The sequence below is a fragment of the Lichenostomus cassidix genome, chromosome 13, assembly GCF_008360975.1.
Source record: "Lichenostomus cassidix isolate B80296 chromosome 13, HeHo_3.0, whole genome shotgun sequence".
NCBI classification, from domain to species: domain Eukaryota; kingdom Metazoa; phylum Chordata; class Aves; order Passeriformes; family Meliphagidae; genus Lichenostomus; species Lichenostomus cassidix.
This window is the reverse complement of record NC_139494.1, coordinates 17,014,940-17,035,347: the sequence shown is the minus strand read 5'-3', so window position 1 is coordinate 17,035,347 and position 20,408 is coordinate 17,014,940. Positions and strand designations below refer to the sequence as shown.

General features: G+C 54.5%; 3 protein-coding genes across 5 annotated transcripts; 1 reads left to right on the top strand and 2 right to left on the bottom strand.

Moving 5' to 3' along the window:
• Positions 1-826: 826 nt before the first annotated feature.
• IL17B (interleukin 17B) lies at positions 827-3,876 on the top strand. 2 transcript variants are annotated; one of them, XM_085074034.1, is made up of 3 exons: positions 827-1,711; positions 2,590-2,876; positions 3,065-3,876. In XM_085074034.1, the coding sequence occupies exons 1-3, from the start codon at positions 1,691-1,693 to the stop codon at positions 3,321-3,323; spliced, it is 567 nt and encodes a 188-aa protein (XP_084930160.1). In that variant the 5' UTR covers positions 827-1,690; the 3' UTR covers positions 3,324-3,876. The 2 variants fall into 2 exon arrangements, with proteins under 2 accessions (XP_084930160.1, XP_084930159.1); XM_085074033.1 differs by lacking the exon at positions 827-1,711 and having other exon boundaries at positions 2,359-2,876.
• A 420-nt stretch (positions 3,877-4,296) lies between these two features.
• Positions 4,297-7,416, bottom strand: PCYOX1L (prenylcysteine oxidase 1 like). The gene is made up of 6 exons (XM_085074029.1): positions 7,290-7,416; positions 6,795-7,001; positions 6,171-6,345; positions 5,879-6,090; positions 5,650-5,790; positions 4,297-5,111 (listed from the first exon to the last, which is right to left on the bottom strand). The coding sequence occupies exons 1-6, from the start codon at positions 7,390-7,392 to the stop codon at positions 4,453-4,455; spliced, it is 1,497 nt and encodes a 498-aa protein (XP_084930155.1). The 5' UTR covers positions 7,393-7,416; the 3' UTR covers positions 4,297-4,452.
• Positions 7,417-9,467: 2,051 nt separating this feature from the next.
• On the bottom strand, positions 9,468-20,080 carry GRPEL2 (GrpE like 2, mitochondrial). 2 transcript variants are annotated; one of them, XM_085074030.1, is made up of 4 exons: positions 19,903-20,080; positions 16,466-16,634; positions 15,194-15,275; positions 9,468-13,263 (listed from the first exon to the last, which is right to left on the bottom strand). In XM_085074030.1, the coding sequence occupies exons 1-4, from the start codon at positions 19,968-19,970 to the stop codon at positions 12,908-12,910; spliced, it is 675 nt and encodes a 224-aa protein (XP_084930156.1). In that variant the 5' UTR covers positions 19,971-20,080; the 3' UTR covers positions 9,468-12,907. The 2 variants fall into 2 exon arrangements, with proteins under 2 accessions (XP_084930156.1, XP_084930157.1); XM_085074031.1 differs by lacking the exon at positions 19,903-20,080 and adding an exon at positions 19,533-19,815.
• Between the last annotated feature and the right edge of the window lie 328 nt (positions 20,081-20,408).

The following is a 20,408-nucleotide window of genomic DNA, read 5'->3' as shown; positions in this document are numbered from 1 at the left end:
TTGGCCATGTCTGCAAAGGCCTGGTTTCCTTTTCACCAAAAAAGATCAAAACTGGGTAATTGGCTGCCGGCACAGATGCCTCTGCGCCTCTCTCATGTGTAAACAGCATTGCCGAGCGCTGACACAACGCAGGCGGCCGCGGCACATGCAGGAGCCCCAGGGCTGCCACCAGCCCTTCTGGGGGTCCCAAACAGGGGGTGAAGCCGCTGGGTGCAGGGAGGAGTTGGCTCAGCACCCCAGAAAATGCTGGTGGCCAAAGGCTGAGTGCTGCTGTACACCTGAAGCACGGGCAGGTGGTTGCAGGGCTCCTCTGGCAGGTCCTGAGGTGACAAATGGGACGCTCTGTGCTCAGATCTCAGCCAAGGGGACAGCAAAGCCCCCGAAATGCTGTGCTGGGGGTGTCCTTTGGGGGTGTTAACATGGGCTGGGGTGGGTGGGAGCAGCCAGGCTGTTTCCTGCATCGTATGGCTGGTAGGAGAGTGAGTTGGGGGTACAGAGATTTTTATCCTATTTACAGGAATTTCTAGAGGCCCAGTTCATGGACTGGGAAAAGGAGGTGGACATTTCCCCCTGCCCTACAAAGCTCAAGGGCCTTCAAACCCCTGGGGATCAGTGAGTCAGGAGAAGGAGGGAAAAACCATCCAGTGCTGCCACCAAAGGAGCAGAGCAGAGCCTGTGCCCGGGAGAGTGGGGAACGGCGGCGGGCACCCCGCCTTCGGCTGGAGGGGAGGAGAGAGGGATGCAGGGAGGGATGGAGGGCGGGATGGAGGGGCGGAGGGATGCAGGGAGGGATGGAGAGGAGGAGGGATGCGGACGGGAAGGACGGAGGGCTGGGAGCGGTTGGGTGGCGGACAGCACCATCGCGTGGCACTTGACCGCAGGGACAGGGACAGCGACAGCGCAGGGCAAGCGGGAGCAGTGCCAGGCCCTGTCGCCCGTCCCTGGGATGCGGCATTACAGCCATCACCGCCGTGCCTCAGTTTCCCCCACCGCAGCACTCTGCACCCCGATGACTGGCCCCGGGGGGCCAGAGCAGCACCCACCCACACCCAGCACCCCGCAGAGCCACGGCCAGCTGTGGGCACAGCTGGTTGTGTCCCCACGGCAGGAGCTGGAGGACGGAAGGGGAAGGGTCTAGGGACAGACAGAGGGGTGCAAGGAATGATGGGTGCCATCGCCTCACTGCTGGGCAGAAGGGTCTGGGGGCTCCTGGGGACAGCAGAGCTGCTGCTGGTGGCACACAGATGACAGTGCAGCCCCGGGTTACCTGCTCACCTTGTGGCCAGTGCAGGACACAGCCACTGGTCCTCTATCAGCCCCTGCTCCACCAGCCCACCAGCTTTGTCCCTCCTGGCCTGTCAGAGCTGTAACCAGGCTGGTGGCACCAGCAGAGCCCAACCCCCCTCCCCATTGCCAAGAGAGCGCCTGGGGACTGCCTGCTCCCGGGGGGACCCAAAACTGACCACAGTCGCCACCGCCAGCAGCGCCAGTGCCCGGGGCGGTGACGGGTGGCCGAGTCCCAGACCACGCTGGCCCCCTGCCCTGTCTGCTGCGAGGCTCCCTGGCACCTTGGGGACCGGACACACCTCCGGCAGGGCACAGCCGGGGGCTGGGGCTTTCCCTTTTTAGCTGCCCGGCTCGCAGGGACCGGCCACACTGCAGCACAACGGCCGGCAGCCCCTCCGCGGCCATGGAGAGGGCTCCAAACCTGGTAGGTGACTCCCCGGCGGCTCAGGGCTTGCTCCTCATTTTCCTTCTCGAACAGAATGATTTGCACGCTTGTTTACCTGGGGTTGTTTGCTTTGGAGGTGCCTGCTGTGGTCTGCCAGGGCCATCGCTGCCACGCCTGGCACGGCGAGGATGCAGCAGCCCGGGAGAGCAAAGCCACGCCAGTCCGGCCGGACAGTCCGGCACCGGACAGGGAGAACAGCCCTAGCCGAGCAGGGCAGCCCCGAGGCAGGGTGTGGGGCAGCCTGGGCCGCTGCAGGGACACGAATAGCAGGGAGAGGCACTACAGAAAGCAACTTTGTTCCCTGCTGGGCAGCCTGCCGGGTGGCAGCACAGGGCAGCTCGTCCGGGTGAGGCCGGAGGGAGAAGGGAAGGAAAAAGCATCTTTTCTCTCTCACCGTCCTCAGAGCACAGAGGGAGGGAGAGGAGGGTTTGGATAAAGATCCCATTCTTGACTGTCTCATCTCTGTAAGGCTCCTTTTAAAGCAGAGGCAGCCCAGGTACAGCCTGAGCTGGGTCACTCCCAGCACATAGCTGCCTCAGGGCTGGGCACAGCTTGGGCAACACAAACTGCCAGCTGCAGCCAGGGTGAGGGACAGCCACACACATCAGCTCATCCTGACTGGGGCAGCCACATGCATCAGCTCATCCTGACTGTGTACTCACCACTCCTGCAAACTGCCCTCAGGTGCTTCCACAGGTCTCACCTGCAGGCCAGCGCTGTCTTTGGGCATTGCATGTGCCACCCCGAAGTCAATGTGGTCCTGTTGTCACCTGGTGACCCCAGAGAAGTGGGAGAGCTCCTCTTCTATGCCAGTCCTGCAGCCTGAGCACCCACTCACCATCCTTCTTCTTCCTCAGCTTCTCTTCTGCATCTTCACCTTTGCCATGGTCGTGGTCCCCGCAGCCAAGGACCAGAGCAAGGCAGCCAAGGGCAGGAGGAGGGGCCTGGCACGGTCCCCAACTGCCACCCCTGCCCTGGCCTGGGCCCCGGATGAGCCCTACACCACGATGGCAGAGTATGAGCACAGCATCCAGGACATGGTGCGCCAGCTGAGGAATGGCTCCGAGCCAGGTGACACCAAGTGCCAGGTGAACCTGAGGCTCTGGAGGTCCAACCGGAGGAGCCTGTCCCCCTGGGCCTACAGGTGAGCTTGGGGCAGGGACCTTGGGGACAGGCAAAGTGGCTCTGTGCCAGCACAGGGCTCCAGCATCCGGGGCTGTGCTGGCTGCTGGAGGCTGTGACAGGATGTGATGCAGATCCCCATTTCCCCCTGGCCACCCACTGTCCCCATCGCCATCTCTCCAGCCTTGCCCTGCTTTCCCTCTCCTGCAGGATAAACCACGATGCCACACGGATCCCAGCAGACATCCCTGAGGCTCGGTGCCTCTGCACTGGCTGCATCAACCCCTTCACCATGCAGGAGGATCGCACCATGGCCAGCATTCCCATCTACAGCCGGCTGCCCGTGCGCCGGCTGCTCTGCCCGGGGCCCCCCGAGGTGGGGCACAGGCCCTCTGCCAAGAAGAAATGCCCCAAGAAGTACCAGATGGTGATGGAGACCATCGCTGTGGGCTGCACCTGCATCTTCTGAGGCTGCACAGCTAACCCCTGCAGCTCCCCATGGGCATCTAACCAGCTTGCTCTTGCTTCCCCAGCTTGCCCAGCCCTCTGGGAGAGGATCACCTGGCTGGGCATCAGGGTGAGGGGAAGAGCTCCTCAAAATTCCCCCGCAGGCTCCATCAGCCTCAGCCCCAGCAGCTGCTTTGGGGACAGCCAGTGCAGAGGCAGCCCCTGTGAGTCCCCCAGCCATGCAGTCCCTGACACCCACTGCCCCGAGCCTCCAGGGAGGAGCTCAGCTCCAGGCTGGGAGAGAGAGGGAAGCAGCTGTCCCTGAGTCTGTCTGGCTGGGCAGGATCAGGATCAGGCCTCTTCCCTTCCCAAAGTCCCCACTTCCCTCTGTTTGCTCCATTGCTCTAACAGCTCCAGTAACGCCCAGCCCTCCCATCTTTCTGGTACTCCCCAGTCCTTCTCAGCCCTCCGACAAGTTCCTCTGTGCCAGGCTTGGCAATCCAAGGAGAGGGACAAGCTGCTGGTGGTTTGGGCAGCTTCTGAGGTCTCAATAAAGTGCATTGCTGGCCCTGGTCTGAGCTGCCCCTGCCTCAGCCCCTTGTGCTGCCCTGAGTCGATGCTGCCCAGCTTCTCCCACCAGAGCTCTTCTGCCCCCCAAACACAAGCCTGGACACCCCCAGGAACACAGAGCACCTGATAGCTCACCCTGCAGCCCATCCCTGGGGTACCAGGGGCAGGAGCAGGGTAGAGGCCATGGGATCTCCAGCCCTACCTGTGAGTTTTCCAGGGGCAAAGCCAGGAAGGCAGGAGAGAGTGTGGTGTGAGCTGAGAAGCTCAGGGGAACCCATCTGCTGCCAATGCCAGCCAGCCTCATCCCGGAAGCCCCCTGAGACCCCTCCCAAACACAGTGACCCTTTTTCACAGGGGGCCTCCTTTCCAGTAGAGCCTGGGGAAGTGGAACGGGGAAACTGAGGCACACAGCACAGACACAGCAACACCAGGCAGGAACTGTATTCCTGAAGGCCTTCAAGTCACCGGGACACAACCTGTCCCTTGTCCCCCAGCCCCAAACCCCCTGGCCTCCCCAAGGCAATAAATACTCCCCAGGCTACCACACACCAAAGCTCCTGGCCCACCACCCTCCCCGAGCGTCACAGCTCCGTCTTCACCTTGTGCATCAAGTCCTTCTGGTCGATCTTCTCCAGCTCCTGATGCCAGCGGTTGTAGGCCAGCAGGGCCACGTTTTTGGCCGCCACTGCTATCATCTCCATGGAGCTGGCCACCCACTCCACGCCGCTGAGGTAGAAGAGGTTCTCGTGGAGCACGATGGGCGGCAGCGCCTTGGCGGCGTCGTAGCGAGGGTACGTCTGCCACTCCGTCACCTGCACCGAGTAGTAGGACCTGAAAAGGGTCTTCAGCTGGTGCTTGTCCAGCGGCTGCTGGGACAGGACCCGCCACACGGCCGCCTCCTGCGGCTGCTTGCGCCGGAACGCCGCCGAGATGTTGACGGGACAGATGTTGTCCATGGCGTGGAAGAACAGGTCGGGGGTGTCGGTGGTGAGGATGCTGGTGAAAGGGAACAGCTTGGGGTCGGGGAAGCCAAAGTAGGAGGAGTTGAGGTAGCCGTGCACCACGGAGGTGACCGAGGGCTGGAAGGCTCCGGGGAAGTCGGCAATGGGAGGGTCGAAGTTGTCGAAGGTGAAGTTGCTCCTGCTGGGATGCAGGGGAGTTGTCACCACCACCATGTCGTAGAAAGCTGAGCCCTGGCCTTCAGGGCTCTCGTAGTGGACCTGGTACAGGGCTCTCCCCTCTGCAAAGACACAGGGGACAGTCAGGAGCAGCCCTGAGTCCCAGGAGGTGCTGTCCTGGTCCTCTTTTTTCCAACGTGACCTCCATCCCCTGGTTTTCCAGTACACACCAGTGCTGGACCATAGCACCTGATGGTGATGGATGAGTTGCTGCCTTAGGGTGGCAGAGAGACTTTATTAAGACTTTGGGAAAATGTTTCCGGACAAGTCCAGCCTAGTGGGGGCAAAGAGGACTGGGGGAACACAGCCCCCACCCCAGCCCCAGATATCCTTCTGCTGGATGGGGGAGCAAGCCTGCAACAAGGTTGGTGCCACTTGGGTCCCTTGGAGGACCCAAGGGACCTCAGGAGGGAGAGAGAAAGACCTCGGGACTGCAGGGTCCCCGCTGGATCAGACAAGGGGAGGAGACACACAGACCCCTGAGCCCTTTCCCAAATGCCTCACCAGGACCAGCATGCTCTCCAGCCCCAGCATCCCCAAGCTGCCACCACCAACCTCCCACCCTGGTGCACCCAGAGCCACACCCGTGCCCAGGCTCACCCGAGCTGTGCAGGGAGATGCCTGTCACCCTGGCTGAGATGACATTGGCCTTGGTCAGCTTCAGCAGCCCTGAACACACCAGCTTATTCCCTCCTTCCACCGCCCAGGTGTTGCCCTGGGCTCCCGCCAGTGACATGGCTCCTGTGGAGAGGAAGAGGAGGGTGGCTCCACAGCCTGCCCGCAGAGGGGACACTGAGGAGTGTCCCACAGCAGGGAGAGGTGGCTTCACCTGCAAAGGCGGGCACCAGCACGGACTGGCCGTAGCTGGAGCGCAGGACGGCGGCGATGACATCGTCCACGAAGCGCTGGGTGACACCCACCTCCAGCAGGGACTCGGCCACCGAGCGCTGGGTCATGTTCACGAAGGCCTCACCGCCCAGCGAGCGCAGCAGCTCCTCCAGGCTGGAGAAGGCGTAGCCGTGTGCTTGGTACTTGTAGATCCTGGAGGGGACAGGAGCAGGGGACACCCAGTGATGCCCCAGTGCTAGAGAAAATCCCCCAAACCCCATGGGCAGTCCTACCTCATGAACTTCTCCATCACCTCCTCCACCCACATCTGCAGGCGCAGGAAGCTGATGCCATAGTGCCACCAGAGGCGGAAGAGGTTGAGCAGGTACCAGTCGGTCTCCTCCAGGACAAAGTGCTCCCCGCTGAATATGGCGCTTTTCCCGGCCACCTCGCGCCGGTGCTTGAGGCCTGTGGGGAGCACAGGGACCACATGGCTCCCCCGCCCTGGGGCTGGCTGGCTACTGGGAAAGGCCAGCACTGGGCACATCCACAGCAGGGATGTGGGCAAAGATGCTCTTGGAGGAGCATAAGGAATGAGAGACCCCAAGGCATGGGATGCCAGCCAGATCACATTGGGGTGTCTCATGGCTGCTGCCTGTTGGGACAAACTGGTGCGACTTTGTGAACAACCCTCCCCACGCTAATTCCACCAGGACCCCCTGATGATCACCACCTCATCCCTTTCTCTTCCAGGGCACAACAGGGCTGGGGCTCATGGACAGCAAGGGCATCACTGCATGCCTGGGGTGCCCAGGGGGACTGCCAGAAACCCTCCCCACTGCCCCAAGCACCGGGGGTGTCCCAGCCCCCCAGGTCGGCGAGAGAGGCCATGCAAGCGCTGGGACGCCCACGCTCACCCAGGATCTTGACGAAGTCCTGCATGTGGAGGCTGAGGGCGTGGATGGAGGCTCCCCGGCTCTCATACTGCTGCTTGTTGACGGTGACGGTGGCCAGGCGCCCGCCCACGCCCGCCGCCTCGTACACGTCCAGCTGTACCTGCGGCCCGAAGTGCTGCTGCAAGAAGTAGGTGGCGGCCGAGCCCCCCAGCCCGGCGCCCACCACGGCTGCGGGAAAGAGCGGCGAGGGGCCGGGTCAGCAGCGCCCCGGGGACACGGGGGTCCCGCCGCTCCCCCGGCCGCGGTGGGGAAGCGCCAGCCCCGCCTGCGAGAGCGAGGATGCGCTGGGATGCGCGGAGATGCTGGGGATGCAGGGATGGGGAGCCCCTCCGCCGCGCAGGGGTGCGGAACGCCCTGAGCCAGCCCTGGCGGGGCAGGGAGGCGGCCCGGTGCTGCCGGCCCCCCTCCGCGGGCTCCCGGCCCCCCGGCCCATCCCGTTCCCAGCTCCCCGCGTACCGATGGAGCGCGGCGCGGCGCGGGCGGCGGGCGCGGCAGGCAGCGCGGCCAGGAGCGCGGCCAGGGCCGGCAGCAGCGGCAGCGCGGCGGGCGGCGGGGCCATGGCGCGGAGAGCGGGGCCGGCAGCGCCCGCCCCGGCCCGCCCCTCCCGCAGGCTCGGCCCCCGCGCCCCCCGCGCGTCCCCGCCCCGCAGCCGGCACGGCCGGGAGAGGCGGGACCGGCCCCGGGCAGCGCGGTACCGCGGGGCGGAGAGCGGCGCCGAGGGGCACGGGGGAGCCTGGCATCCTGCGAACCTCCCCGGGCACGGCGAGCATCCTCCCTGCCCGCCGCTCCTACACATCCCACAGCGAGGCCCCAGCCCCGGAGCTGCCCCGGAGCTGCTCCCGTGCTGCCGCCGTGCCGGAGATGCACCGCAGGGCAGCGCCGGGGCCGTTCTGCGTGTGCTCCGTGCGCACATGGTGATGCACACAGCTCCGTACTCGGCTGAGGGGAGCAGGTTGGATCCTGCCTGCCTCATGCAGCAGCACGGGCATTTCAAGCTCTCGCTTGGACTTTCTGCCCTGGGCGAAACAAAGTGCCTGACAGCGAGCGGCTTGTGCCAAGGGCATCCCACGGGAGCCTGCTGCTACTCGGATTACAAAGGAGAGCAAAGGCTGAGCAAAAAGTCTCGAACAGGTTGGACGTGTAATTACAGACCCAGAGCCTGGTCTAGCCCAGGGCTGGCTCCTTACCAAGGGACAGAATTTTGTCTGAGAATCCATCACTTGAACTTTGTCTCAGGGAAACACAGCACAAGCACAGCTCCCTTCCTTTCCCCAGCCAGGAGCCACTTCAGACTTCCTGCATAGGGAGAACATACAATCCTGAACCTCAAATGTGAATATCTGGGGTGGGCACAGACAAAAATCACCTTTGCCCAGCTCACCCGAGTTCTTACAATGGGCAGGATCCCATCAGGATGGGGAGACTACGATCCCAAGCAGCTTAAAACAGCACACAAATATCTTCGCAGCACGTCTCGGGTTTTAACGAGCTCTTACTTAACCAGCCTCATTTCCCCAGGGCTGTGGGCGACGAGAAATCTGCTGTGCACACAGCAGGGCTCCCAGGCAGGTCAGCACTGCTCCCCATCCCCTCCCTGCTTGCAGGAGTTCTGGAATATCATGCCGTAAGCAAAATGTTCTGCCCCAAGCTCTGAAGCTTTTCCGCAGATGGTGATGCCTGTGCTTTGAGAACTCTCAACTCGCACTGTTGCTGCAGAGAAAAACCAGCAGAGCCAGAAATTGCCTAATGCAGCAGCAGGATTTCCTGGGCTGGGGTGGTTACACCAAACAATGCCCGTGCATTTCAGGCAGGATGAGGAAAAGCCCCTATAATGGGACATCACCCCTGCTTTGCTGGCAGATCTTTAGCACGGAAATATTGATCTCATCCCATAAAGGCTATTTGTAAATGGTCTTTTGCAAAGGCTTTTTATCGCAGGGAGAAGTGCCCGGGGGCATTCAGAGCTCTGTGAGAACAAGGCCCACCCACATGGCACCAACTGTCACGGCAAAGGCAGCCATGGAGGCCCAGCTATTTCTGCACAGAATGAAGGGAGAATGAAATCTGTTACAAACACACCCTTACAGAGAAAGCCTCGTTTTTTCTCCTACAAATCCCTGAAATCACAGCCTGCCTGTGGGTACCACCAGTGTGAATGCATCCTCTAAATTAAACTACCCTTAATTGCACTGCTGCACAATTCGCTGGCTGCAGCACAGCAGGGGCAAACAGGCAGCAAAGCCAAGCAAAGATAAAACCAGATATTCAGATTTCAGCTGCTGGCAGAGCTCTGCTGAACCAACCACCAGAAAATATTTCTCTACACAGTCATCCAGAACAGACACGACAAAGTGTGGAAATTCCATGGACTGACACACCTGGGCAGGTTACCAGCGCAGGAATCACCTTTTTTTGTGATTTGTGAGAGCAAAGACAACATTTACACATCTGTGTGCATTTCTGGGAGTCCTCCTAAAGCAACATCAATAAAATGTTCAGCCAAGTGCTGCCAAGACCCCCAGCCCTTTTCACAGACAATGGGATCAGGAATAGCAGAAACCTTGCAATGTGCAGTCCCAGCTGGTTGGAGTTGGAATGAGCTGCAGTTTGGAGCAGGGAAAAAGGCAAGAGAAGTCACTGCAATTCTTCTGTTTTATTAGCAAATGGACAGTATCCGGACATCTAAAGGAAATCAGCCCTTTCCAACATCAACTCAAATGTCGTTGTCAGTTCCTTGCACTGCTCCCACACATCTCTGTCTTTCATACAGCCAGAACCTTTGGGTAAACAAAGAGCACAGAAACACACAAAAAATACAATATATACACGTTTTGCCCCCACCTCAGTGGACTTACATTTTTGGAGATTAGCAATGCTTTGTTCATTTGACTTTGCAAGTAATATCAAAACACTTCGAGTTTTAAAATAAAAAATACTACAATATTCACAATATAAAACTTAAATACTTTTTTTTTTTTTAATTAAGGGACTGCTAAGAGCTATTGAGTGATCACAGCTCTTCCAGCAGAAGCTCTGCTGCTGAAGCATTGAGATGTTAAGGTTCACAAAGCAACATTCACTCCATTCTGCACTGCTCCTGGTCAGAGTTCAGACATTGCCATGCTCATGACAGTGCCACTAGAGACTTGTCCAGGTGTGGAAATGACCAAAAGGTACTCCTCTGCTATTCCCTCCCTCCTGAAGTACTCCTGTGTTTTACTGGACAGTCATTGGATCAGTCCCCTCCCTGCAAGAGTTACACAAAATAGGGCAGAAAAGGCAGCAAGAACCTACAAAAGGAGAAATTCAATCTCACCCTTCCACAATCTCAGCCACGACAAAAAGATATTATTAAGTGTGCTTGGAAGGCAAGAGAATAGAATTTTGCCTGGGAAATCTGGATTCTGCAATGGAATCCAGGTTTGGTTATTTAATTTTCACCTTCCAGGGGAAGCAGAAACTGGGATGAACAACAGCTACAGGGTTTATCTCTTTGGTAACATCTGTGGAAGAGTCTCTCAGCATTGGGTACATTTCACAGGAATCATAAAAGCCTGATAGGCTCCTGTGGAAGTTTTGTAGGTTTGACTGGGAGAAGAACTTGCCCCAAATTAAACAGGGCCTCTGTGAGGGTGAGAAAGGATGGAGGAACTGCATCCCTCAGATTGCTGCTGCAGCCACACAGCAGTGCCTCAGAGCAAGCAGACCCCAGACAGACAAACTGAATCAATAATCTCTCAGTACAGACAGAAGGTCTGGAGTGCATTTTAGGGTATTTCCTTAAGGCAGAAGTGGGTGAGTACTGGCTGAGGAGACAAACAATCCCAAGTTGACTGAGTGGCTGTAACAGAGTTTTACAGTCCAGTGGCTCCACGGGTGAGTTTAGGGAGGATTTGGATCCCATCACTCCTGGTCACACCCAGCTGCAGCCTTTCCATGACAGAAAAATGTTGTGTAAAATACCTGTGCTTCTGTTTGGTTCCTTACAACTAAAGTTACACTTTCAAATTGGTTTCCAGCTCTTCCCTCCAACTGCAAGACTCAGCTGATACAGCAGGGGCTGAAGAGGCAGCAGAGACCCCACTGCTCCTTCCAGCTGAGGACATGGGTTACTTAATTTTGAGGAAGAATAGCAAGATTTGTAGTGCCACATTTTGTATTTTCCCTATTCTTCTCTGGAGAAACAGCATACTCTGGTGACCTGCTCAGCAGAACAATGAATAGGAAGTCCCGTTTATCTCTGAAACTTCCAAAAACATGATAATTATATAAAAGTGCTGAACAAGAGGTTTTTCCATGAGCTAAAGCTGCCAGGAAAACTCTGTTTCAGAGCTGAAATCTCCAATACCTCCCTCAGAACCTACTGCAGAGAGGCACAAAGCCACACTCCAAAAAAGATCCACTACAGACTCACATCTCAGCTGTCACTAAAAAAGGTTAGAAATGTGCAGATTCCTTATATTTCTGGGATGACAATCCACTAACTGCACACAGTTTCCCCAGGTGAAAGACTGTATTAAAGGCTGTGATAATCTTGAAGTCCACCACAAAAGGCTTTTTCAGCTGAAGCCTGCAAAGGAATGGGAAGAGAATAAATTTTCTTCCAACCAGGGACAGCATCCACTCTAAGTAAAGCATTTTTGGAAGTGGATTTGTCAGGTTATGGATCCAATTCCAGAAAGTAAAAAGGAAGGAATGAACAAATCAGTAAGAAACAACCTGAAAACCAACCATTCCTGGTTTTGTGGCTTATCTGCTCTTCCATCATTTGACTGCTTGCTGCTCCGCAAAGAGTTAAATTCTGATCCTCCTCAGTGACTGCATCCTTTCAGCTGAGATAAATGAACTCCCAGGCAATAGGGCCAGTGGGAAATACATATGTGCTGTGACAACAACATGCCTCCAACCAGGAGGACAGCTCGAGGTCAGCTTTCACCTCCTCAGCCTTCTGCTTCTCTTGCTCTCTTGGCGCTGCTGCTAAAATTGGTTCAAGGGCACTTGAGACTTCATAGCAGAGAAGCTTTTTCTCCTCCTGTCAAAACCCAAAAGGTTTAATATTTACTATGACCATTGAAAGAAGGATCTGAATGTGAACTGGAATTGGTGTAATCTGAGGATCTCTACTGGAGAGCTGAGAAAATAGAACAGTCCAGATTTCCTGCTTAAGGGCAGAGCTCCATTTTGCCAGCAGCTGCAACAAAGAGCACATAGTTTATCATGCTTGAAAGCTGCACAAATACCCACCAGGGAAGAGAAATTACTCTCCTCTAAAATACACATTTTGGTTGGAGATTAAGAGATGTGAGGACAGTTTTCTGGCTCCATCACAAATCACCATTCCCTGTTTATTCCCTGTTTTGCCTTTGGGAACAAGGAGGCAAGCTGGAATTTTTACCTGGAGAAGAAACATTAACATTAGTCTGACGTAACAACTGAATTCTTTTTAAACCCTCATCTCTATTCGACTGTAGTACAACAGAGACTCCATGAATTCCAGGTTGTTTTCCTGAAGCAACAAAAGAAAAAGCTGCCCCTAAATGTCATTTCAAGTGATCATCTTCACCCCATCCAAGGCGTCTGGGGACAAGGGAAGACATCAAGACCAGGTGATAATAATACTCATCCCTTTGGACTTTTCCCAGTGCTTGGCAAAGGAAAAGCCTCACCACATCCCTGTGAGGTAGGTCAGTATTATTATAGTCCCTTAATACAGCTGTGGAAAGTGAGGCAGACAAGTTCCTTTCCTGAAGGCCACTGCAGGAATCTCCCTCAGAGAGGGAACAGGGAGACAGGAGAATTTCCCTTTCCCTCCTGTCTTCCCCATCCAAACCTTCAGGGAGAAATAAGCAGAGAAAGGGGCTGCAGTGCCACAAATTTCTGACAAAGAGCAGGACTCCTACTACTTACTACTCCACGAACTCCAAGAAGGATTATTAAACACACAAGTACCTCAGACCGAACGGCGACATCGCCGAAGCCATCACACGATACAAACCCAGCTCAATAAATAAAGAAACACATGCAGCTGCAGCTGGGACTGTCCCCAGCTCAGCAAGGTCCCAGGTGGAGCCACGTCACCCCTGTGACTCCACAGCCACGCCGACCAGAGCGTGCCTGATGGTGCGGCCGTGCAGTTTGTAGCCGTCCTGCGTGACAAGTGCCACCGTGCCCGGCTGCATGCCCTCGGCTGGCACGTGGCAGATGATCTCGTGCTCGTAGGGGTCGTACCTGCCGCCAACGGGGTTCATCTTCTGCAGGCCGTGCTTGGCAAAGACACTCTGCAGCTTGGCCTCGAGGAGAGAGAGACCTTCGTAGATCTTCTTCAGGGTGGGGTTGGGATCGCTGGGCTCCGCTTGGCCCGCGGCGCTCTCGGCTGTTTTCTCCAGGATGTCTGCTACCTCCACCAGGTCTCTGCAGAAACTCTGGATCCCTGCAGGGAGGAAATGAAGGACAGTTTAGAGAACATGCAGAACTCCAGCACCAAGGACAGACACAAAGTCACGGCGGTTTGAAAGCACCTTTAGAGCTGCTCATTGATTTGAAGTTAATTTAGTGAGAGCAGACGGTGTCTTCTGATTCCTGGAAGCAAAGCTTCAGCATTGAGAGTAAGCTAAAGACTCCCCAAATCAAGGTATATGCAGGAAATGCACATCTATGCCATGAACATGGATATGTATGGTCTTCCTGACAAAGCAGAGTGTTAATGTCTCACTCCAAACAGTGTTTTGCAACTCAGATTTGTCATTTAGGACTTTACTCCACACCCCCTGCTCCAGTCCCACTGATATAATTTTGTCACCCAAATGCCCATTCCAGAGGGAACAAAAACAATGCATGACTATTCAAAAGTACAAAATCCCCACTTTTCTCATAGCTTAAAACCACTGTGGAGGGACTGGACCAAAATGGTCCTTGGGTTGGTCATGCCAAGCCAGGCAGGTTTCGTCATTAGAAAAATGGGGTTAGATTGGCTGCATTTCCAGAAGTGGTTTCTTGCAGAGTGCAGAAATTCCAGGAAAAGCAGCCTCCCTCAGTTACATAAATGTCATAACTCCCTGACTGGAATGACACATTAGGGAAATAGAAAATGAAGCAGCAGTCAGGTGCTGTCTCCAGCTGTACATGTGAACAGGCACAGAACAAAGGCAGAGGAAGGAGATGCAACAAAATAGCAGACAGGAGCCCTGCAATCACCACTCATTGCACGGAATCAGAGTCATTTAGGCTGCTCAAGACCTTTGAGATCATCAAGGCAGCACTGCCAAGGCCACCAATAAACCATGTCACCAAGGCTTTTAAATACTTCCAGGGATGGTGACCTCACCTGGGCAGCCCATGCCAGTGCTTGGCAACTCAGGAAGAAATTTCTCCTAAAATCCTGTCTAAACCTCCCATGGCACACACAGCTTCAGGCTGTTTCCTCTTGTCTTACCCCTCATTAATTGGGAAAAGAGAGCAAACCCACCTTGCTACAACCTCCTTTCAGATTTTCCTCTTATCTACAGATCTCAAAGTCTCACTCGGTGAGCAATCTCTAATAAAGAACTTATTTTTATTTCATAAGTGAGGCATGCCACATATAAAATCCCAAGAGCTCAAAAAACCCCTCTCAAAATCAATCATCCTGTTGTTGATTATCCCCGAACTCAGCAGCCATTTCATAGCACCATGGGTAGAAGATAAAAAAATACAGCAGTTCTAATTTTGAGGCTGCTAGAATTAACTAACAATAAACCTCCTGAGATTCATGCATTATGGGCAAAAACAGTTTTTCATTCTCAGAGATGGTTCTGGCACAGTGCAATGCCTGAACAGCAGTTTCTTCCCCCTTCACCTGCTTCTGCTGCCAAAGCTACAAATCCAGCTCGTTTCACTGATGCTAAAATATTTCTTTTAGAAGTTTTAAACATCTGATCTAGAGATTTGGCAACTATTGCCCCAGGCAGCAACTACCTCCAATAAACTGGAGCAGAAGAGGCTGTTAACACAGTAAAGGAGATCACAACCTGATGACACAGCTGAGTATAAAATACACCCTGCCAGAGCCAATCCTCAGCACACAGCAGAGCCTGGATTTTCAACCAAGTCAGCAGAACTAAATTCAGCTGCACTGGGACTATAAGAAAAAAAAAAAAGTCACAATTCTGTGATTCTGTGGGTAAAACCTGATAGGACAGGACACAGCTGGACATAAGAGAAAAAATAGTGATTAAGCCCAGATATCAAAAGTCCAGGCCAAACATCACAACAGGCTTTACAATGAACAGGGGAGGGCTGGACAGGGGGACAGAAAAGCTGCTGCTCAGCATTTTCTGCTCAGGCAGGCAGGCCAGAGCAGTAAACACAGCTCTTTTGCTTACCAAAGAGTTTGGCATCTTCCACAAACTTCTGCGTTCTCCTCCGGACATTCTCGGAATCTGCCAAAGCTTTCCGGTATCGCTCCTGTAACCAGAGGGGACTCATCAAACAGGGAGGTAAAACCCCCTTCCTGCCACTGGGAACCCCTCAGAAATGCTTTAAAAAGAGGAGGTTGTGCTGGGCTGCTGCATTTTCCTACATTCAAACCCAAGTCCTCCTCCTACTGATTAACAAAAACTGCAACTCTCCCAGAAGACCCAAGGAAGGCCAGAAATATTCTGGGCGCTGAATGACTGAATGCAGCTGAAAACCAACTGTCAAGCTGCTGCTGAGATCCTCCTTTCCCCAGCAGGCAGCTCTGGGACCAGCTGATCTATCACTCAGTGCAGGATTCTCAGGGTGATTATCCCCAGAACAGCCCAGTGCTGTGGCATTTAATCCCCTCCTCAGTCACGTGTGCTCTTCAATATAGAACATGATTTCCACCACACATTGTCACTTAAAAGGACTTTCCTTCTTGGATAATCTGGATCCAGTGTGACATCAAGCTATTAAGGAGTGTCCAAAGAAGGGGCATGAAGATGGTGAAAGGCCTGGAGGAGCCATGGAGGAGCTGCTGAGGGCAGTGGGATTGTTCAGCTGGAGGAGACTGAGGGGAAACTCACTGGGGTCTGGAGCTCCTCCTGAGGGACAGCTCTGATCTCTGGGACAGGAACAGCACCCAGGAATGGCTGGAGCTGTGTCAGAGGGATTTGGGATGGATATCTGGAAAGGTTGTTCCCCCAGAGGGTGCTGGCACTGCCCAGGCTCCCCAGGCAATGGGCACAGCCTGAGGCTGCCAGAGCTGCAGGAGCATTTGGCCAGCACTGCCAGGGATGCACAGGGTGGCATTGTTGGGGTCCAGGAGCTGAATCAGATGATCCTGTGGGAATTCAGGATATTCCATGATTCTCTGCCAAAATGTGATGCTAATCAGCACGAAGCTGCTGTCACAAGGCTGTGAAAGAAGTGACCAGCTCCAGCACACAGCTTTTCCTGCCAGCATCACACCAGCAGTGTCCTGCTGCTGGCACTGCTGACAGATTGTGCTTTTGGGGAAGGCAGGGTGGATTTTCACCCTCTCACACTCAGGGCACAGCTGCTCTGGAGGCTGCCACAGCCTTCACTCATGCTAAAATATTTCTTTTAGCATTTACAGAAAAAAAACCCATGAAAAGACAGACCAAGCCAAGGGGACTGAAGCAAAGCCATGGTGATGCCACCAGCACACTCACAGTTAAATCTCGGACTTGTTCTTCCAATCTGATGGCTTTGTGCTCCAAGGCACAGTCAGAGAGGGGGTGCTTGGGCTCCTCACTGGGATCTTCTGGGCCACATTCGTCTCCTGTACTTCTCTGCTGAGCTGCAGTGCTGAAAGCACAGGGGGACCCTCTGAAATACAAACTGGTGACAAAGAAAACAATGTTAAGGAACATAATGGTCAAGGAGAATTTTGGATTAGTGTCATTGCTAAAAGCAGGCTTTCTTCAAAAAGGTACACAGGATTCCAGACACAATTTTAGCTCTTTTCAGAAAACACAACCAGCACAAAGAGATGCTTTAAAACTCTTTTATTTTAGACTAAGATGGCACATTAGACTAACATGACTAACATCAGCACCTGCACCAAAAGAATCCAAATACAAGATGTGGGACAGGGAGGAGCTGTTCCCTTTTGGGTGACAGCCAGGTGGCTCAGACTGGCTCAGCCCGAGAACCAAAGCCCAGCTCAAGAGATCTGGATCTGCCCAAAGACCACCAGGCATCTCCTCCCACCCCATCTTTAGCAGCCCAGATGTTCCCTCATTTAAATCCTTAATACCAGGTTGCTAAATCTCCCACAGCACTAATGACAAACTTCCTTTCCCCACCCGAGGACATTTGCATGCGCAGTTTTTATTAAGTGGGTACTTAAAAACACATCTGCATGTCAAACCACTCCTTTCCAATAAATTGTGTGCCAAACACAAATCTGAAAGTGCTTTTTCTACTTACACTTGCTCTAGAATAGGACATTCCTCAGACTAATCTTTAGAGAACCATCTGGGTTACAGGAATGCCAACCAAGGAAAAAGAAAACAAACCCACATTTCATCCTTGGCTGCTGTTTGGGGCACAAAATCCCATCTTGAATGATTTTTAAGATTCCTATCATATTAATTTTACTGACTGATTAACAGCACTTTCTCAAAGTTAGAGAAAGTAAACTAAACTGGAGGAGAGGACAGAGCAGGAGTCCTTCAAAAATCCATCCGTGAAGCTTTCTTTGCATATAAAAATGTCCACAGCAAACACCAGCTACAAGCTTTGTCCTTTATCATCTCACATTTCATTTCAAAGGGCTGCAGGGATGGAAATCAGCCATGCTACAGACGAACCAAAGAACCTGAAACACAGCTGAGAAATCTCGCTGGGCCCCTCAGAGATGAAACTCCCGTGTTTTAAAAATAGGCTGTGCAGCTCAGTTAACTCCTCTGTGCCCAAGAAGCCAAAGCTGGTGAGCTATTTTCCTCTGCCAGTGGTTCCAGCGCAGGGATGGGTGTGTTTTGCGTGGGAGAGGGGCATGGATGAGCTGGTCCAGCTCCAGGAGCTGCCTACGTGGAGCAGGGAGCTGCCTGCATGGATTCCCCTCTGCAGCCTGGGAACCCAAAACCCAGAGAACTCCCCCGTGCAGGGACATGCCCTGGGTGTCATGTGCTGCCTGGAAAAGTTGTGGGCAAGAAACCCCAGCCTGGCTCCAAAGGGAATTCTTCAGGTCTGTTAGGCAGGATTGAAAATGCCGCTCAATTTACTCCTTCCTGCAGGATGGAAGGAATCCTCCCCGGCAAGTTGCAGGAGCTATTTTCAGGCTGTCCACTGACTGAGCTCCATCTTCTAAACGCTGGCTTGATCACAGCTGCCCTAAAAATAGGCAGAGATCCCAGGGGAGGAAGCTGACACATCCTGAAGTGAAAGACGCGTGGAAGTCGTGGGGTGTGTGAAGGGGGTTACACAAGTTGGTGTTACAGAAAGATTTACAAAGTGATGTCACAGAAAACCAAAGAGAGAAGTTGATTGCAGCCACATGGCTTAAGCCAATTGTCCCTCGAGATTAATATTTCAATGAGAGCAGGTCTCTGGTCAGGTATACAATGGTGTCACCTCTTTCTGGAGCACCCGACCATCCTAAAGTGACAACCAGCTCTCTCTAACCCAAGGCTCCTTCCTCAGCTCTCCTGGAACACTCCCTCCTCCTCCCAGATCAGCGTGACAAAGCACTCGAGTGCTGAGACACACAGAAACATCTGCTCTGCTTTCAGCTCTGACGAGAGTCTTCGGAAGGAAATCTAATTACTCCCAATTCCTTCGTGCTGTTTCAGCAGGGAGTGACTCCTGAGATAATCCAAAGGAAGGAGGGGATTGTCCCGCTCTGCTCTGCGCTGGGGTGGCCTCATCTCGAGTCCTGGGGACAGTTTTGGGTGTCAGGACATAAGGAAGATCTAAAGCTCTTAGAGAGTGTCAAAGAGAGTGTCCAAAGATTGTGAAAGATGTTTCAAGGGGGCCATGCCAGGATTCAAGGAGCATTTGGACAGGATGCACAGGGTGGGATGCTGGGGCTGTGCAAGGCTAGAAGCTGGACTGGATGATCCTGTGGGTTTCTTCCAGCTCAGGATATTCTGTGATTCTCTAACACGATGAGGATTCCTCCTCAATGAGCCTTCAACTTGTGTACTAAGCAGTTTCACACCACGGCAGTCCCTGGTGATCCTTCAAGATGAAAGCCTGCTCAGCTCCATCACTCACCTATTTCACACTCACTGCGCCTTTTTTAGAGGCAAAGCAGTTTTCAAACATATAAGAGAAAGAATTTCCCAACACGAATCTTTACATTAGTCCCAAACACAACTTTCTCTATTACGTACTGCAGATTTATTGTATTACATTTAAATAGTCTTTAGGTGGTGTTTCTCTTCTAGACAAAAAAAACCCAAACAAACATGCATTTTGGCTTTTTTTCTTTTCACCTTTCCACATTTCATTCAAATAACTAAGGCACATTAACGGATTTCTCTTTTCTAAGCCATATTCCATGATGTCCAAAAACATGAGTGGACACTGCTTTTCTGTCTAAATATTGACACAGTTAAATGGATTCTCTTCCTGCGACCACGCAAAACACACAGATGGCACATGTTCCGCCTCGCCATCAAAAACAAAACCCGAGGAGCACATTAAACCTGTAATTAATGAATAAATGCTGCAGCCGGGCCAGACACAGAACCCACCCACCGTGGCAGGAAACCACCTCCCAGCGTGACTTACCGAGCGCGGAAACGCTTCTCCTTAAAAACGAACATCAATTTACGCCCAAAAAAACACTTTTTCCGGAGAAAGAGCTTGGTTATCGGTGGTTCTTTCTGCTCCAAAGCGTTTTGATGAGCCGGGGGTTGGCAGCGTGGGGTTTGGGGGTGATGGGGAGCGGGTCGGGGTCTGGCTGTGGGTTCGGCTCGGGGTCCAGGGCCGGCTCAGGGTGGTGGTTTGGGGTCTCTCTCAGTCCGGGTCCCGAGCCGCTGCCGCCCTCAGCACGGCTCCCGCCCGGCCCGGCCCCGCGGCGCTGCCACGTCTGTCCCCGACCCCCCCGCGGCCCGGGCCACCCCTGTCCCCCCGGCCCGGCCCGGCCCGGCTCACATACCTGCCTGTGCCCGCCTTGCCGCCCGCGGGCAGCAGCGCCCCGAGGCTCCGCAGGGAGCGGGCGGCCATGGCCCCGCACGGCGCCGGCCGCGAGAGCGGAGGAGGAGGCGGCGATGCTCCCGCGTCACCGCGGAACTACAACTCCCACAGTGCCCTGCGGCACGGCGGGCCGGGAGCGGCGGGCGGGACCGGCCGTGAGGGGAATGCCCCGCCTATGAGGGGATGAGGGGAATGCTTCGCCCATGAGGGGATGAGGGGAATGCTTCGCCCATGAGGGGATGAGGGCATGAGGGGATGAGGGGATGAGGGGAATGCTCCGTCCATGAGGGGATGAGGGTATGAGGGGAATGCTCCGCCCGGCGCCGCACACGCGGTATGGCTGCGAGCACAGGAGTGCGGATCGCCGGGGTTTGGCTGCGGGCACAGCTCCTGTCCCCGAGGCTTGGACCGGACACACGGCTCTGTGATCCCGGGGCTCGGACACGGACACACGGCTCTGTGATCCCG

Bases quoted from the DNA above. Each gene is read 5' to 3' on its own strand.
- IL17B (XM_085074033.1), top strand. From the start codon at position 2,485: ATGTGGTCCTGTTGTCACCTGGTGACCCCAGAGAAGTGGGAGAGCTCC. The intron at 2,877-3,064 runs GTGAGCTTGGGG...CCTCTCCTGCAG, and splicing joins CTGTCCCCCTGGGCCTACAG to GATAAACCACGATGCCACAC.
- PCYOX1L (XM_085074029.1), bottom strand. From the start codon at position 7,392: ATGGCCCCGCCGCCCGCCGCGCTGCCGCTGCTGCCGGCCCTGGCCGCG. The intron at 5,791-5,878 runs GTGAAGCCACCT...TCCTCTCCACAG, and splicing joins GCTGGTGCCCGCCTTTGCAG to GAGCCATGTCACTGGCGGGA. The intron at 5,112-5,649 runs GTGAGCCTGGGC...GTGTCTTTGCAG, and splicing joins CATCTCCCTGCACAGCTCGG to AGGGGAGAGCCCTGTACCAG.
- GRPEL2 (XM_085074030.1), bottom strand. From the start codon at position 19,970: ATGGCCGCCCGCTCCCTGCGGAGCCTCGGGGCGCTGCTGCCCGCGGGC. The intron at 16,635-19,902 runs GTATGTGAGCCG...CTTTGTCACCAG, and splicing joins GGCAAGGCGGGCACAGGCAG to TTTGTATTTCAGAGGGTCCC. The intron at 15,276-16,465 runs GTGAGTGTGCTG...CTCTGGTTACAG, and splicing joins AACAAGTCCGAGATTTAACT to GAGCGATACCGGAAAGCTTT.